Source organism: Populus trichocarpa, chromosome 8 (genome assembly GCF_000002775.5).
Source record: "Populus trichocarpa isolate Nisqually-1 chromosome 8, P.trichocarpa_v4.1, whole genome shotgun sequence".
In the NCBI taxonomy this organism is placed as follows: domain Eukaryota; kingdom Viridiplantae; phylum Streptophyta; class Magnoliopsida; order Malpighiales; family Salicaceae; genus Populus; species Populus trichocarpa.
In genome coordinates this window covers 9331268-9349681 of record NC_037292.2, presented here as the reverse complement: position 1 = coordinate 9349681, position 18414 = coordinate 9331268, and the positions used below count along the sequence as shown (strand labels likewise).

Below are 18414 nucleotides of genomic sequence, written 5' to 3'. Positions count from 1 at the left end.
GCCTTTTTCTTTCCCTATTTAATATAAAATACAAAATAACTTATTAGAATGTTATTTTTTATTAAATAAAAAAAACAAAATTACATTATTTAAAATACTATATTAACGATTTAACTTTTTTTAACTTTGGAGATGCCCTTTAGCCCGCAGCAAAGCCTTCCTTCCGGACAGTTTTCGTCATTCTCTCTTTCGTCCTCTTTTATTACTTGCATTCGGGTAACTACATATCACCACCCAATCTATATAGGCTTTTACAAATCAGTCCCCTAGTTTTAAATTTTCTTCTTAATAATAAGGAGGTGGGGTCCATAGACCACACTATTTAGGCACAGGTCGGATAAACTCCAGACAGTTGTGTAATTAAAAACAGGCACGATTGCTTACAGAACATTATTCATGAACTCGGCTAACCGCTAATGGTCCACGGAGACAGCGAAGAGGGGATTCTAACATATGGTAAGCGCAACTGACTTGAAGTATATCCTCACAAATTCGTGTTGCCGCTCAAAACATGGTGAGATAAACCTTAAAAGATGCGTGAACACGTAAATCAAGGTTAATAAAACATGCACTAACCATTCTATTACACGATGGATCACGTGGTGTTGGGGGGTCATGAAAATCTATCTATGAGCAGGCAATTTTATTTCTGTGATTATCTTCCGAGTTTTTTTTTATCATTCTAGTTTGGCCCTCCCCAGATTCCGCTAAATTCCAATCATGAGTTACCAGATATCACTAATCATCCATGTCAAACCACCTCTCTGGCACAAAAACGATAAGTTCCTTCCTAGAAAGAGGATGCCCGTCAGAACTAGCTCAACAAGTTTTCTGAAGAAGGTATGTGGGTGTTAAATTAAGATGAGGTTTCTGCCTAGTGTATTGAGTTCATATAGTAAGACAGCAAAAAAAGAAACAGGGAACAGAAGGGATTGCCAAGAGAACAGGGTTGTTCCTCACCCCCTTTGTCACCGCGAGTAGTATGAAATGTCAAAGTCTCAGATGTTCTGCCGCGCTCTTTTTACATTTGCTTTGAACTCATTTCAAGCCGAGCCTACCCCTCTAGCATTTGACAAAATACTCGCCCCCCCTCTCTACACTGCTCCAGCTGACTGGCCAGCTACTGTATGGCTAACACTTTGCTGTTCTTCCTTTTTCACAGCTATTCCATCCACATCTCCATTGGAGTCTTGTCTTTGAGTCTTTTCAGCAGATTTCTCTTTTGGAGAAGCACTTGTATCATGATTGGACTTTCCTGGTCCATTTTCCTTTTCCTTTTCTGTCTCTGTAGGAAAATTCATCTCAGTAGCAGTCGCCGACAACTGCAGTGCAGATGATGCATTGCCGGAACCTGGAGGAGGGAGGAAAACACCTGTGCCGGGGATGGGGACAGGTAGGCGAGCCGAAGGATGCCTTGGAGAGGATGTAGGCCATCCAGTTGAAACTGGTGGGATGGGAACTGGTGCAGGGAATGGCATTGGTGCTGCAACTGGGGTGGTCATGAAGAGTGGCTGTACACCATTTGGAGGTGGAATTTGAGGCCGAATAGGCGGCACTAACAGTACACCAGTTGTTGGAATTGCTGCGTAATGCTTGGGCACAGGATGACGAAGATGATTCGGGGATCTGCTTGGCGGTGGACCCCAATGGGAAGATGGGGCTACGGCGTGTGAAGGAAGCCGCGGGCCATCATTAGATGTAAGTTTCTTTGGTTGAGACTTGGTGAAGGTAACAAGCATCCGTTGCTTTTTAATCATGGGGATTGCATGCTTGGCCAAATCTGATGACTTCCCTTGCATCACAAGTAAGGATCTGTTTTTGTAGTAAGAAACATTACTTCAGGAATGTAAGACCAAAATTGCAGTTCATTATCATGAAAGTAAACGTGAAGAATTTATATTCAAGGGAAGGAAATGTATTGCTAATCACATCTCATCATATAACTGTTTCACCATGGCTCTAGGGAAAAACTGAATGCATGGAGGCAGGTGTGTATTGAACCTTACTCATGTTTAACCCCTTCTATCCTACAGTTAGAAAGTAAGTTGAGCTGTTTGAAGGCAATTTAGCTGTTTGAGATAATGTCATGTTTCTAGACATGGTGCAAGAGAAGTTACAGCCATGTGGAAGTAACACGTAGAGAGAAAATCCAGACATGCCATGAAAAGTATAGTTTTTTGTTGGATTTCAGCACAGAGAATCACAAAGGAAATTAATTAAAAGAACAGTTTTCATGAAAATAGAACTTCACACTTATCACAGTGGATACAAACCATATCAATTCAGAACCTAATTTCAATGCTAGTTACCTGAAAGCTAATCATAAAAACAAATAATAATCTTGATGAACTATCGATGACACAAAACTATGAAGAGTTAATAATGATTACCCAGGTGCAACAGAAAGCTTGAGAGACCCTTTATAATCCCCATGATGCAGGGTATCAATTACTTTCCCAAAAGTCAGCTCACATTCTGTCAAGAAAAGAACTGAAACAGGCTTTCCAAACCATGGAGGCCACATGTGAGGCTGGGAGTGATCACCCTGCAGAAATTTCCACAAAAAATTAGGCTTGCTTAAATAATCAATGTTATTTGAAATCATTACACATAATACCACAAGTAGTGACCTCATTATAGATATCAATTATGCAAGAGTCTGGCTTCATGGTCATAACTTGCATGGCAACAAAATGTTCGATTACATCTTGCAGCAATGCAGGAATGGATTCTACTCTCCGCTCTGCAAAATTTATTCATAACAAAATCCATTAAAGGGTATAAGAACTAGTGTTTCTTTAGCATTACAAAGAAAAAAGAATCTGCATGCATCTTAACCACACACGCACACATGCAAAAAGTTCTACATAAGATATGACGTGCCTTTGGAGGTCCCAGTTGCATTTTCATCTTCTGCGGGTGCATCTGCAATGGGAAGACCCAATTGTATCATCTCCCTTCCATGTCCCTTCATGGGCCTTTTGGAGAGGATATATGTCTGACCTGCTTTTGAACAAAGAACTTACACATGATCAACATTTTCACTAAAAGCAATTACTTTCAGCATGCATGTGACAGACAGGAAGACCTCCACCAAAGCAGGAAATACTGCCATAATATGGATGCTACTGTAATTAGGTTTTTTTTTTTCACAGAAAATTTCATAACACGAGTACAGATGGCAATAGAAACTTATGCTTTAGAACAAAACAAAAGGAAATAAAATATGGATCCTCCATTTCATGTCTAGGCAGTAGATGGGGATAATTAAGCAGCAAAATAGATAGAGGGAATCCTGAAACAGGCCAAGGAAACTAGGAGAGGAAGCTTAAGATTATTAGCTTCATAGACGATTCTTAGCAAGTTTATACAGAAAAATATCAATTCCAAAGAGTTTTTATTGCTTCATAAGGCTACAAAGGTTGTCTATGTTACAAGAGCGAGTATTTATCTAGCAGTGAGATTAATCAGACACCTTGCATCTGAAAATTGAGTAGCTTGGCTTCCAAACATGAGCATTTAAGTACTCTATTCACAATTATTTTTGCTCTAATTCAGAAACGAACAAGATCCTATTACCAAAACTAGAAAAAAAAAATACTATGTCCAACATGCATACTGCAAAATTGCCAAAACCATCACTTGAAACATTGCCAACTGACTAGAACACTAAAATAACATTAGAGAATCCAGAATGCGACAATGTCATGTTGTTGGCAGTAAATTAGATATGGTAATAGGATAACACATACTGATAATAAAGCCTGACCTCACCCAAAATTCTGATGTCAACAAAGCACACCAATCCTCAAGGGTACTGATTAAGAAAATTAATATATCCTTTTAACATGCTTTCACTATGATAAATGTTTTTTGAGATTCTGTTAAATTATATGAAAGCATTTTCATGAAAGGTATGCATACCTCAAACATAACACTGTACATGCTATCAACTAGAAGAGGCATATCTAAGAATGGGCCATCTAGGATATGGGGTAGCAAAAAGCAACCAGGTTTACACATACATATATTTACATACACGTATATATAAGTAATGCTATCTGGTTCATAGTAGTGTGAGCTCAGCACCCTCTCCATTTTTTTCCCAAATGGACCCAAGTCATCTCTCTTTCACAAAAAAGGTATAGGATTTGGTAATTTCATCACAAATATAACTGAAGCATACATAACATCCAATATATTTTAACCCTCTTCATTACAACTGTTAGTTTCATATACATAGTTCTTGGATTTAAGAAGGATCTTAAATTATTTATGCAGTCTTAAAAAAGGGGCTGCCAACTGGAAAGCTATCCGCGGGGCAGGACTTTTTAGCTGAACTAGCAATAACACATACTGATAATAAAGCCTGACCTAACCCAAAATTCCGATGTCGACAAGCACACCAATCCTTAAGGGTACTGATTACGAAAATCAATATATCCTTTTAACACACTTTCACTCTGATAAATGTTTTTTGAGATTCTGTTAAATTATATGAAAGCATTTTCATGACGGTATGCATACCTCAAATATAACACTGTATAGGCTATCAACTAGAAGAGGCACATCTAAGAATGGGCCATCAAGCAAGGAGGCTCTTACCCCATAATAACCTAAGCTAGACCAATCTCAAACTCAGGCCCAAGTAAAAAATAATGCTGGTCAACCCCTAAAAGAGTACAATTAAGTATCTTCAAAATAAAACAATTAATCAATTGTGGACACTGCAATAAGTATTTACAGAAACTATAGTTTTTATATATTGTTGATAAAATGTGAATCTCTAAGGTAGATTCCATATTCTGGAATAGCCAGATTAATAAACAAAATCATTTCATGAAAGCAGCAGCAGTGTGAAAAGAAACGGTATATTACTAGCTTCTCTTAAGAATAAGGCTCCATTAATGACTTACCTTGACACTGTCCTCTTCTCCCAGTAGCTCTTAACTCATTAACCAAAGAAACAAGCTTTGAAACTTCCAAGCCATCAAGCAAGTTTTCATACAATTTCAGTCCATCAACCACATTAACCTAGAGAAAAGATAAACAAATTAGAAGTAGGAGAAACAAACTGAAATGGCTATCTAAAACAAACTGTGAATTTGGTGAGAATATCAATAGCAATGATGCTTGTAAAAGTGTTACCATCTGTCCATCTATCTTCTCCTCAGCAACAAATGTTTTTGGAGTGATAGCAAGATTCTGCTTCTCATTCTGATTGTTGCTAGGATGTGAATCACTCTCTGGTTAGAATAACAAGATCTTTCAATAACAGAATTAACATGCCAAGATAACAAGATGAAACTTGGCACGAGGCAACAGGTTCACAACAAATTAATTTCAATTAGAAGATATGAATTCCAAGATAGCATGTGCAGCAAATTAATTTCAATTAGAAGATATGAATTCCAAGATAGCATGATTAATTTCAATTAAAAGACATGTATTCCAAGATTGCATGTTAAGTAGGCTCCTTTAAAAAGTTGCAAATGACTCTACACTGAAAATATGTTCCTCATTGCCAACCCCAAGAGAGCGCAAGAAAGTGACCTTCGGGGCTAGACCGATCATCAACAGCCACAGCTTCTGAATTTCCAGAAAAGGTTCCTTGTGCATTCCCCGAACTATTCTTGTGGTTATCTGTATGTGATTTTGCAGTAGCATCTGCTGACATGACAAAGAAATTAAATGAACATCATTGTTTCCCCAGAGTAGTTTCTAGGACAAGGCATTGTTTCAAATAAGAGCACATATTTGTATTCTTAAACTTCTGCATTCAATGTGGTGTTCATAATGTAGGAGTATGTAGCATAAGGAGAGTCAAACAGAACAACTAACAATCCAAAACTTTCTATGTCACAGTAGATTTTAGGCGAAAGAGGATAGAAAATATTGGTAGAAGCAAAATACAAAAAGAAACTCCAAGCTTACATATCAGAAATAAAAGCATCAACAATTTTAGGCTAAAAACAAATTACAGAAGAGAAGATTTTCCATTTTTCCTACACATGTTGTGCAAAACAAACAACATTCGGAAAGTAATCACAACAATAAGCATCCATCAAATTATTACATGGCACATCTACAAAAAGATGTAGGAGAGACATAACTTGTCCAAATCTGACTTGATAGATGTAAATATTTAGCAGTCAAGATTGTATACCAACAGCATTTTTTACTTGCACAACTTCCAAGCCATACATAAAACAAGGAATGGATACTTGGCACCAATTTCTCATCTCCCAAAAAACAACCGTAGAGGAAAACACATTGAAAACCACACTTAAAGAACGTTGCCACGACAATATGCTATAATCATTAATTGTCCAGCTTGCCAACCCATACTCTACAAATTCGAAGATCATAAATAATTTTTTGAGAATACAAGTCTTTTTTTCAAGAACAACACTTTTCCTAATCAGCTTCGGGATTGACAAATCCCAGCTCACGAATTAAAAAAAAAAATCTATGGTGACAAAAAATTCACATATAGCAAACCATGCATTGATAAAGAAGACAAATCTTGTTAAAAAGCAATTACAATTAAGTTAAAATACACTAATTACCACCATGACAAATAATCAAGGAACAAGCATTCAGCAATCCATAATCAAAATTAAAACTCAAATATCACCTTTCTTATCGTCAGATTTCCCACCATCACCACCGGATTTTACCTCCTCAAATTTCTCACTCCTAATATTCTCCGAAGAATTTCCATTAAAACTATGATTCTCTACACTAGAATTAACCCCTTCTTTCACTGCATCACCACCACCACCACCACCACCCCCCCTATGTCCTCTATTAAACCCGGCACTAGAAGATCTCTTAAAATCCCTTCCCCCAACTTTACCGTGATCGTAATAAAACCTCTGCTGATGATGATGATTCTGCTGCTGCTGCTGCTGCTGCTGCTGCTGCTGCTGTCTCCTCAATACAACTTGTTGCAATGCAACAATAACCTCCCCCACCGAAAAGTACTGCTGCATATGCAGCACATGATTCCAATTACTCCTCCTCTGCTGTATACACCCTACAACTAAATCATACTCACCAGCTTCCCCGACGGCACGCAGGTGGTGGCAGAGAGAATCAATAATCGCATTGGCAGCAGCGAATTCCCCCCTCAGCCACGAGATAAACCCGTCGCGCTCGTCGACAGGGAACCACTGGTGCCTTTGGAGTTGGTGCTGGTGGATCTCATTTCCACCACCTCCGCCACCGGCAGCACCAGCAGGAAACTGAACTTTGTCCGGTATGACCACATTTCCTGGTGGCATTGCCATTTTGATAATCTGATCACTAAAAAAGTCCTAAAAGTATCACATATAAAACATGGCACTAATAAATCCTAGATCTAAATCAACTATAGTTAATTGATTAGTTAATTAATTAATTAATCTTAATACTCGTGAATTTCATAATCTGATACCATTTTAAGCAGATCAAGTGGAAATTAAGCACTAAATATTACAAAATTCAATAATTAATAGCACTAAATATCAGAATTAGACAAGCTAAGCAAGGTCGTTAGTTTCAGGAGAGGAATTTCTAGCTAAAAAGGAATGCTCAGATCTGACAAAAATATATTTATATATGTAAGTAAGAAAGTAGATAAAAATAAAGGTGTTGAAAGGTAGTGGAGTGATAATAAGAGAAAAGGTGTTCTGGAGAGTAAGATCTAGGGTTTTTTGAGTAAGGGCTGTGGGCTAAGGGGAAGGAAATGGCTTATAGAGAACGCATCATCATCGTGTCCAGGAAATCTTTACTTCTATCAATGGTCCTAAATGGTGGCTAAAGAGAAGAAATGCAAAGCAAGTAGTTCCCATTTTCACTTTTTTATGTTATACTTTTGAGCAAGTAGCTTGGGTAAACTCAACTGTCTCGGGAGTAAACTCAGTTGTGGTGCGGGTGTGGACGGGACCCCGATTAGAATATTCTTAGAATTTGTCTGTTTTGGTCATTTTGGACCCGAGTTCATTAAACTCCTAGGGTTTAGGTGCCAAACTTCTTTTATAGTAAATTACTGGGCCATTATAATTTCAGGAATTAATAAAAGAGTGATTACTGTAATTAAAGACAGTAAATATCAATTTTATTTAATTGATTTCACCTTTTTATTTGTGTTAATGACTTAATGTTGTGGAAGCTAGGACCACCATGCCTAATTTGCACTAGGCAGAGTAATGGTTAACTAAACTGGAGATTTTGGTTGTTTGGTTGCTTTAATAGATAGGTGCTCTGTTATATATTTGTTAGGATTTTGTGTCTGAATTTTTAAATTTTTTTTAAAAATAATATTCACAGTAGTAAAAAGATTTTTGTGCTTAATATATTGAAATGATTATATTTTGAATTGACTGTATTTTATGATGTAACTCATAAAAAAGCTAAACAAAATTTCCACCAACAATCAAAAAGTAATTTATTAAAAAAATCTAAAATTCTAATATGATATTTTTTTGTAATGCCAAGAAAACGATATATTAGATCGATTCGAGTTTTATGGTTTGACCAATCAAAACTGAGATCTGGTTCATGAACTTCATTGTATTTTTTTAGACTAATTTTTATTTAATTATATAACACACGAGTCAGGTGATGTACTCAAACTTTGTTTTTCTGTTAAAACCATTTGTTATTTAACTACACCAAAAAAATTAGATATTTATAAATTTAAGTATCGTTTAAATATTAAATTATTTATTTGAAATCATGATAAATCTCTATATATTAAAATAAAATAAATTATGTAGGTTAATTCAAAACAATAAAAGGTTGAATGATTAAATTGGAGAAAAAAAAACAGTAGTGAAAAGAAATAAAGGTAGAAAAAAATAAGTGAAAAAAAACATAAAAAAAATAAAAAGCTCAGATGGAAGGTTGTCTGATAAAAAAAAATAACACGTGGAGCATCGCCTGCTATCATGGTTTAAAAACCTATTTTGATTTGTTTTTTCAGCTCAAAACAACGGGTAATATTCTAAAGTGCTAAAAAAAACCTTTTTTTAATATTAAATCACCGTTTTATCGCTTAAGATGAGAAATTATGATTTTTGTTCCTCGAATACAGGATCTTAGACACGTGTTTGATATGTATGATTCCGATCATAATCTTGAAAAAATCATGGCCACGTACTTTTATTTTTTCATTTATTTAAATATTTTTATTTTCTCATTTTTAATCTCTAATAGCTTTTTTTAAATGACTGGTTAAATTATATAAAAAAACTATTTTTTCTATAAGAATAATTTTTTTTCACATAGATTTGCAAAACATTTTAGTCATTGAGATTTATTTATTTCTTTAATTTTATTAAAAAATACAGTTGAATTCTTTTATTTCTTTAATGTTTAAGAACAATATTTAAAAAAAAACTAACCACTGATTTTCTTAAAATTAGCTGTCATCTTACATGATTGAATTGCATTGTTGAAGTTTTTTCCAATACAATGACGTGACCATGTATGCTTCAACGTATTCATCTGTCCAAAAAAGAAAAAAAAACACGTGTTTTTTAAGAAAAGGACAAAAAAGACCCTGGCATTTGAAAACCAATTACGTGATTCGCGTGGAAATAACAGTGCTTGCTTAAAACGCAGACACAACCATGGTTGGTAACTTAAAAAAAAATAATTACTGTTCATGGATCCGACAAATTTTTATGTTTGAAACGCATATAAAAAAAAAGAAAAAGTAGGAGCTGCTTCTTGCACGGATAAGCATATCTCTATTTGTATTATTTATTAAAATGAACAGTATTAGTGAATTTTAATTCATTACAGTTTTTTATTTTTTTAAAATAATAGGAGTGAATTTTAATTTACTTGCACTGTTCAGTGCAGTTAATTAATTTCACTCATACTATTTACTTGAATATGAATAATAATTTTGTTTTTGTTTTTTTAAAAAATTAGTTTAAGGTAAATTAAATTTATTTAACTGTAATCTCAATTTTATTCATGATAATATTTTATCTAATTTTATTGCAAGCTCAAAAAATCATGGAAACTGTAGTTCTTGTCGGATAAATTTTATATGTAATAAAATTATAGATAGTTTAATGGAACAATAAAAAAAATTTATATAAAGTATGATTTATTTCATGATGTAATAGCAATAGTTAAAAACCATAAATATTAATATATATATTTTTTAAATTATTTTATAACCTCAGTTTCAAAAGTATTCTTAACCAAATACATTAAACTACTTTTTATTCGACTTTAATTTCAACCACAATTTTAGCCAAACATATATTTTTCCAAACCAACCTCAACTAAAAGTACTTTTTATAAAATAATTTTTTTCAAACCACAACCACAACAACTATTGCAATACCAAACACATGGTGATCGAATGGTATGTGGGGGTTAAATAAAACGCAGTCCTTACACCTTAACAAAGCTAATTGATTAGTCCCTATAATATCAAATATTATTTATTGAATCTTTATGTTTTTTTAATAAACTTGTGACTCCATCCCTTCATCGTTAAGCATTAATGAGGTACAGATCCATCATCGTTTTAGTGGTTTTTATTCTTAAAATAGTCTCCTCCTCTGTAGTCAAAATTTTTAATTCCATATGTAACATTGAAATGCTAGAAACTTTTTCCACCACGACTCACTGCGCCACGAACCCCGAGTCACATGGACGTCTTGTTCAAGTAAAAGTCAAAGATCAAATGACAATCAAAAGAAAGCATGCTCTTCCACTGAAACCAATCATTTCACGAGGAAAAGAGAATCATTTTTCACCGGCGCTTAAAACCATATTTATATTTAACGGTCGATTTATTGATTTTGCAAGTCCACTCTTAAAAACATTCTGCGATAACTACAAAAAATAAAAATAGAAGGACTAGCATGCTACTAAATATAATATATATATATATATATATAATAAATTTGAAATGATGTACGTTGTTTATAGTATTTAAAGTAATGTTCACACCATCCAGCCACGACACGAGTCTAGAAGATCAATTTCTTAATTGATGACGTGTGGGGCTTGATTAATTGAACGGCTAGGAGAAAGGATGGGCGGTGGTGAGATTATGTTTGATGAGATGCGAGTGAACAGTGAAGATCTTCGATTGTCGAAGGAAATAAACTCCCGTGGATATGCGAAACAATAACAAAAGAGAGCAGGGGGCGGTTCGGGTCGTCATCATTCTCCGGTTCGGGTTTCACATCCTTGCTTCGTTTCATAATTTTAATGGTTATTTTTAAAAATCTTTTTTATTTAAAAATATATTAAAATAATATTTTTATTTTATTTTTAATATTAACATATTTAAATAGTTTAGAAAATTAATTTAAAACAAGAAAATAAATTTGATTTCTTATATATATTACCACCGCAATTAGGGCCTTCAACTTCTTAGCAACATCTTCTTTTTCACACTTTGATTGCTTAGCCTCTTGTTTCCCTAAGAATTTTTTTTTCAATTATTGCTTCAAGTCTAATTTTTAAATTTTCAACTCATTTATAAAAAAATAAAATACTTTCTTGAAAATATATAAATAAGTATACTTATCTTTTATATATATATATATATATATATATATATATATATATTTTGTTATTATGGGTTATTTTTCAAAACACATTTTGTTTTGTTGAAAGTATATTAAAATAATATTTTTTAAATTTATTTTTAATATTACCATAATATAAAAATATATAAAAAATTAATTTTTAAAAAAATATTTTTTTAATAAAAAACAAACACGGTCATATATTTGCTTGTGAATACAAGCGAAGCGGTTAGCAGCAGCAGTGATACATGAAAAGGTCAGATTTATTTAACGTCACGGATAAAAATTAAATTGCAAGTGAATAAAGACTTTGAAGGAATACTCTAGTCATACGAATCTTTTAATATCGAATGCTTCTAGATTTCGAGAATTAATTTTAGAGTTCTGGTATTTCAATAGTTATTATTTTTTAAAATATTTTTTTTGTTTAGAAATAAATTAAAATAATATATTTTTATTTTTTAAAATTTATTTTTAATATAGTATATTAAAAAAATTCAAAAATAAATAAAAAATAATCTAAAATAATTAAAAAACATTAAATATTTAAATATTTTTAAAAATATTTTTAAAATATTAAAACAAAAAAACTTTTCATTTAGTAAGGATTATTTGGAAGCTTAATAACGGTTGATTTTTAAATACTTTTCATTTTAAAATATATTAAAATAATTTTTTTTTATTTTTTAAAAATTATTTTTGATATTATGATATTAAAATATTAAAAAAATATTAATTTAAAATAAAAAATAATTTTTTTTAATTTTTTCACAAACCGTTTAAAATGAACGAACAAAACTTAAGATAAAGTACGAATTTACTGACGATTTACCCGGGAGGACAGATTAATAATGCTTGTTTGGCAAAGACATGCCGACGTGTCCCTGTTTTATTAGCTTGCCATGTGACATTGTCCAAAGAAGCACCAGCGCCGAGAATCAAACGCATCTCTCCTCTCTCTTTGTCACTGTTATCTCTCCCTTCTCTTGTATCTCTCCAGTAAAATGACCGCTGCTACAGCAAGTATGGTATCTCAAGCAGCTTTCAATCAATCAAAGCCCTCTCTTGCTCTCAAAACCCAGCTAGCCTTTTCTTCAAATCTCTTCTCTACACCTTCAAGTAACATTTTAAATTCTGTGTCTCCGTTTCTTGTTTTTATTAATCTCTCTGTGCATAAAATTTACATGCAGGTTTTTTTAAAATGTTTTTTTTTAATGTTACAGGTGTGAGTTTTAGGGCAAAGAGCCAAAAAGGGCTTGTAGTAAAATGTTCGATGGCAGCTGCAGAAACGAATTCCAGGGCTGCTGTTTCTAGTGACAAGGGAATCAAGAATCCCATAATTGTCATTGACAATTATGACAGTTTCACTTATAATCTGTGTCAGGTTAGTGCTTTCTCATCTTAGTTTAATCACATGGTATTTGAGAATCTCGACTTTTCTTCTTTGTTTGGTGTTAATCTTTTTTTCTAGGTTCTGTTTTAGAGATTTTGTGATGGGGTGAGATCTTGAATTCTACCGCCTGTTTGGTTGCTGAGAAAGTGCTTAATGTAAATGGAAAGTAATTGTGTGTGAGTGTGATATGGTTCATCATTTACAGAAACCAAAACTACACATGTGAGTGTTGCAACGCATTCCTTGTTTGTTTAACTGGTATGACTGCAGCAGTGAACTTTTCTTTAAATGATGCAAGAAAAAGGTTCAAGACATTGCAACTGATGGAAATAAACTCTTTAATTTGAACATTTTCTTCAAATGACCTAACTATTGTCAACAACTGAGAATGATACCAGTGATTAAATCCTGTACTTCGAGGACTTAGCTAGTGTCGCCTTAGGATAAAAAGAAAGATAGTAATTTCTGTGATATGCCAAAGAAAGGCTATAATAAGTTTCAATCGAAATTATAGTTGTGAAAAAAAATTAGAAACTTTGTAAAGCCTTTACCTGTGCAAAAGTTTTGGTGTATATTCTTTTGCGTGATTTATTTTTGTAAACTGCTCCCCCCCCCCCCCCCCCCCTCTATACACATAAGCATATACATACACATATACAAACATACCCGTGTGTGTGCATGTATGTATCTATACATATCTCCAATTTGTAGTTTTGACATATAAATCAAAACCTATAACTCTGTTACCTTGTGTTTCTGAAGTACATGGGAGAGTTGGGCTGCCACTTTGAGGTGTATCGGAATGACGAGTTAACTGTGGAGGATTTGAAAAGGTGAGAATTTATATGCTATGCAGTTACCTGGGATTTGTTAATCCATGCATGTAGTATAATAGAGTTCTAGGTGTTAAATCCTATGTACAAGACTGGATCATACATGAGTTGTTTGTTGTGCTCGCTAATTGCACATGTTACCTTTTCTCTTATTTTAATAGGAAAAAGCCAAGAGGCGTGCTCATATCCCCAGGCCCAGGTTAGTTTTTGCTAAGTGCGTTATCTTTACTATGCAGAATCAAAACTATATTTATGCTTGGCATTTCCTTTTATAGGAACGCCCCAAGATTCTGGAATATCATTGCAGACAGTTTTAGAGCTTGGACCTACCGTCCCTTTGTTTGGTGTGTGCATGGGGTTGCAGTGCATTGGAGAGGCTTTTGGAGGTGACATTTTAAATCTTTATTGACATCTGTATGTTTCATCTGTTTATCTGGTTGTCTGATATTTGCTTTTCCGAGAATCATCAAGGAACTTGAACAATGATTAAGGTATTTTATTTTTAACACAAGCAGCAGTTGTCTGATTGTGTTTTCTTTACATATTAGATAGTACACTGTTTTGTTTCAGGAAAAGTTGTGCGCTCACCTTATGGTGTCGTGCATGGGAAAGGTTCTCCTGTGTATTATGATGAGAAGGGAGAAGATGGCTTGTTTTCTGGGTTGTCAAAGTAAGTAATGTTTGATCAATTGACGTGTCATTATTTATATTACACCCCCCCCCCCTCTCTGCTGTTGCTGGCCTTCTCTGGCTAGTTACATGCAATTATTAAATTCCTAATATAAGTTTGAAAGAATTACTTAACTTAATGTGAATTACAGTCTTATTATGTAAACTATAAATTGACAACTGATACATAATTCCAAAGTATATGAAAAATTTGCAAATTATAATGGTTAAAGATTGTAATCACATGTTTGTTAGGTTCCCAGGGTCTATGAAATACACACATGAAACTTTTTTTTTTAAAAAAAAGTGTTCTAAAAAATGACAAAAAATGGCTGGCTTTCTTTGAGCTTCAAGACATAACCATGGATACAATATTTTGCTAATGACCATTAGACATTACTCACACTTGAACAGCGATAAAATGATTGAAGTCACTGGAAAGTGCCATCACAGAAAATAGGTGAAGGCCATGATCACGTGATGTGGGTTTGTCCTCACGAGTTACCACAACTAAAATCTAGTGTAGATTTACTTTTGCATATGATATAATCTGATTTTACCTAGACGCAAGTTGGCAAATACTAGACAGATGTAACTCTTATTTTCAAATAAAATAGCAAGGCTGTAGCGAGGGGAATTTTTCAGCAGTTGGTCAAGCTTTGTCTTTTCCTTACCTCAACTTGCTGGTGTATATTAGCATTTTAGTGGTAATTGGAGGAGCAAAACATGTTGAACAAGTTTTCAACGTCGTTGGGCTAGTCATTTAGAGGGAAGGTAATGGTATATATACAAGGTCAAAGATACACATTCCTTGTTAAGAAGTTGGTTGAGTAGAGTCCTGCTCTTATGGCAACAAACAAGTGGTGCTTTTTATTTTGTACAGTTGATCAACTATGAGATTGCTAGAGGGTTATCTTTGTTGTCAGAAATGATTCTCTTAAACCTGACCGTTCCTTTTAGACAGGTTCGTTTTCTGAATTTTCCTTGGTCTTTGCATGTCAATGGTCATTTTTATCATTAAGATACGCTGTGTTTTCTTATAAATTTATCGAATTATTATTTTCCATCAGCTTTCCTCTATTTTTGTTGAAAATATTGCTAAATTGCCATGTTCTACCAGAATTTCCTCTTAATAGCTTTTTCACTATACACAAATTCCAAGGGAGAACAAATTAGTAAAGCATTAAAATTCTAATAATTTACTTCCCATGATTTGCCTTAAGTTTGTTTCTATTAAATTTCATCTTAATCTTGTCCATATCTGATAATGGTTTGTCTCAATATCTTTAACCTTTTGCAGTCCTTTCACTGCTGGAAGATACCATAGCCTTGTGATTGAAAAAGAAAGTTTCCCTAGTGAAGAATTAGAGGTCACAGCATGGACTGAGGATGGTCTCATAATGGCTGCTCGCCATAGAAAATACAAGCATCTTCAGGTAAGATATCCAATTGTTATCCACTTGTTAGGAAATTGCCCTTTCATACAATTACCTGACAGGCCTGAGCTACTAGATGAGGCATCCATATTTGCTTGTTTTGATTTGAGAGCAGCAATAATTTTTTCTGCAATCTGTCTTCTGCACTTGAAAGTCTTGCATATAGACTTGTGGCTTCATCTGCATAAAAATGGAATACGTAGAATCAATAATTCTAATAACATTTTTCCTCTCCCGCTTCTTTCTTTATGGAAAAGCTTAGTACCGATAAGGGCAAAAAATTGTTCTCTAACATGAAATAATGGACTTTCTTCGCAGCAAGAGCTCTTCCTTTAACATGATAATGTACTTTTCCTTTAAACTCTCAAATTTTCTCAGGAAATTGGAGAGAAAAAAAATTATGGTTAAGTAATTCCTTCATATTACCCATGTCGATACACGACGTCAAAATTGGGTTACAACAACCCACATGAAGGCGTATGATTGACTGGGCAAAGAAAAATGGAGCATTGGATATGTCTTTCAAGTTACTTGGAAATTACTGGTTTACTGTCATTTTAGAAATGACTTGTGTTAATCTTTAGTCTATCAAGCTATATGATTATAATCACTCATAGTATTGTTATTGAGCAGAAAGCCAGAGTGTTTCAGTCATTATGAAATGCTCATTAAGGTAGCACATTGTTATCTGGGACATGTGTCTTCTCTTCTAAGACTTATAGGCAATAGTTTTCTGGTTCCTAGATCATATCTGTAGAATGCAGACACATAGTTTAGTTATTCTTTTAGTAGAATCCTTGCAGAGTAAGAAATGAAAACAAATAAAGAGCTATATACCTTTTATGTCTCATCTCTTTTACCACACTATGTGTTTCATAGCCCCAGAAGCATGCATTGATAAATGAATGAAACACAGTCTAATGCTTGAATGCAGGTTATGGAAGTTTTAACCCCAAGTCCACCTAAGTTGTCCTTTATCTCTCTGTCTATTCATCAAGGAAAATTAGAGGTCATAAAGTTATTATCACAACTTTTGGAAACCACTCAACTAAATAAACAGAGAGATTGAGTTATTTAAAGATTCAGCTCAACAGATGATAAAAAAGGAAAAAGAAATCACGATGGCAGTTGTCCTTCTACATGATGTACATAGCACAAAATCCCTTGTGCATCCAAGCGCTTCAAATTTCAAGTTACATTCTTCCAGGACATCCTTTTGATGTTTTCACTTTAATGCTGCATGCAGTAATAAGAGTAGTTTGATCCAGGTCATTATCCAATAACCTTCCCTCACTGACCCAATGGCTTCAGCTGAAATTGCAACGGGCAAGTAATGAAAGTTTTTGCATGAGAATAACATGATGTTGATCTTAGATACTTTTGGGGCTAAGTGGGTATGTTCCCTAGTTGATAGATCATTATCAATTAGCTCATGTTAGTTTCTGCAATGTCCAGAAACATTCATGTGCTCAGCATTCCCTGATCATTTTTCAACACATTGCTGATGTTTCTTCCCCAACTTGCTCTACTTGCTTATATGTAATTTTGTATTCTTTGATTAGTGCATTGCCTATTATGTCATGAGTATACTGAAATCGCTGTTGCTGGGGTCCTATGTACCAGGGTGTCTATCATGGTTGTTAAAAACAAAATATGGTGAAATATAGAGGTGTCCCTTCCAGTTTTATATAAATATCAAAATCCATGCATACTCAACCACATTCAGAACATGCTGACATTCAAGAATATGTATGTGTCATGTATTTATGTACATGCATGTGATGGAATATTTCAAGAATGTGTTTGTCCCTGGAATTGGTGACTGATAAGTTAATTACATCGCTCTTACATGTGATCAGATATATCTTGATAAGGTGATTGAAATTTTTGCAGGGGGTGCAGTTCCATCCAGAAAGCATCATAACATCTGAAGGCAAGATAATAGTTAGCAATTTCATCAAAATGATAGAGAGAAAAGAAGCTGAATCTGAGAGCTAGAGGCATGCGAAGACTTGCTCAATACATACACTGAATAAAAGGGAAAAAAGAAGAAGCAGTGGAGCCTTTGGACTGGTAGTTGTGTTTCTCTTACCGTTGGACTGGCATATTAATTCTGTGTCGGAAGCAAATGGCAAGCGGCTTGTTGTATGAATGCATTATAGCAGCGAAAGGGATCCCCTCTTTATTGGGAAAAAGAACCTGCAAGACAGCAATTTGCACTCTTTAGTTTTGGAATATACTATTGGCAGAGAAGTTTCCAAAGACTTGTTTTAAAAGTTGACCAAAAACTGCTTAATTTATGAGCATAACAGGGCCAAGCGAGTCCTATATATCCATTACCTATTAATAGGTTGTGTAGTGTTTTTGAAAAATGAGGTTGAGTCGCTGAAAATAATGGATCGGTCAATATCTGGTATAGGCGGGAGAGCTTTGGCCTTGTCCTTTATGATACGACTTTTTTCAGAAAGCCGAAGAAAAGTACTTCACAGATTTTCCCATTCAAGGTCCTCAAGCCACCAAATGAATTTTGTAGG

General features: G+C 34.1%; 2 protein-coding genes across 5 annotated transcripts; one reads left to right on the top strand and one right to left on the bottom strand.

Annotated features, from left to right (window-relative positions):
- Positions 1-827: 827 nt before the first annotated feature.
- On the bottom strand, positions 828-7891 carry LOC7457822 (RNA demethylase ALKBH10B). 4 transcript variants are annotated; one of them, XM_052455448.1, is made up of 8 exons: positions 6638-7891; positions 5554-5670; positions 5149-5246; positions 4917-5034; positions 2884-3006; positions 2631-2743; positions 2391-2545; positions 828-1812 (listed from the first exon to the last, which is right to left on the bottom strand). In XM_052455448.1, exons 1-8 carry the CDS (start codon positions 7290-7292, stop codon positions 1095-1097), a joined length of 2097 nt encoding a protein of 698 aa, XP_052311408.1. In that variant the 5' UTR covers positions 7293-7891; the 3' UTR covers positions 828-1094. The 4 variants fall into 4 exon arrangements, with proteins under 4 accessions (XP_052311408.1, XP_052311410.1, XP_052311409.1 ...); XM_052455450.1 differs by having other exon boundaries at positions 2884-3003; positions 6638-7889; XM_052455449.1 differs by having other exon boundaries at positions 5554-5667; positions 6638-7888.
- Positions 7892-12457: 4566 nt separating this feature from the next.
- On the top strand, positions 12458-18227 carry LOC7471440 (anthranilate synthase beta subunit 2, chloroplastic-like). Its single transcript, XM_052455518.1, has 8 exons — positions 12458-12668; positions 12773-12933; positions 13705-13775; positions 13937-13974; positions 14051-14161; positions 14346-14445; positions 15745-15880; positions 17774-18227. The coding sequence occupies exons 1-8, from the start codon at positions 12554-12556 to the stop codon at positions 17876-17878; spliced, it is 837 nt and encodes a 278-aa protein (XP_052311478.1). The 5' UTR covers positions 12458-12553; the 3' UTR covers positions 17879-18227.
- Positions 18228-18414: the final 187 nt, after the last annotated feature.

Excerpts from the sequence above, each read along its gene's own strand:
- LOC7457822 (XM_052455448.1), bottom strand. The coding sequence starts at position 7,292 with ATGGCAATGCCACCAGGAAATGTGGTCATACCGGACAAAGTTCAGTTT. Across the intron at positions 2,546-2,630 it reads TAATTGATATCTATAATGAG|GGTGATCACTCCCAGCCTCA; the intron begins GTCACTACTTGT and ends AAATTTCTGCAG. Across the intron at positions 1,813-2,390 it reads AAGCTTTCTGTTGCACCTGG|ATCCTTACTTGTGATGCAAG; the intron begins GTAATCATTATT and ends CTACAAAAACAG.
- LOC7471440 (XM_052455518.1), top strand. The coding sequence starts at position 12,554 with ATGACCGCTGCTACAGCAAGTATGGTATCTCAAGCAGCTTTCAATCAA. Across the intron at positions 12,669-12,772 it reads TCTCTTCTCTACACCTTCAA|GTGTGAGTTTTAGGGCAAAG; the intron begins GTAACATTTTAA and ends TTAATGTTACAG. Across the intron at positions 14,162-14,345 it reads CATTGGAGAGGCTTTTGGAG|GAAAAGTTGTGCGCTCACCT; the intron begins GTGACATTTTAA and ends GTTTTGTTTCAG.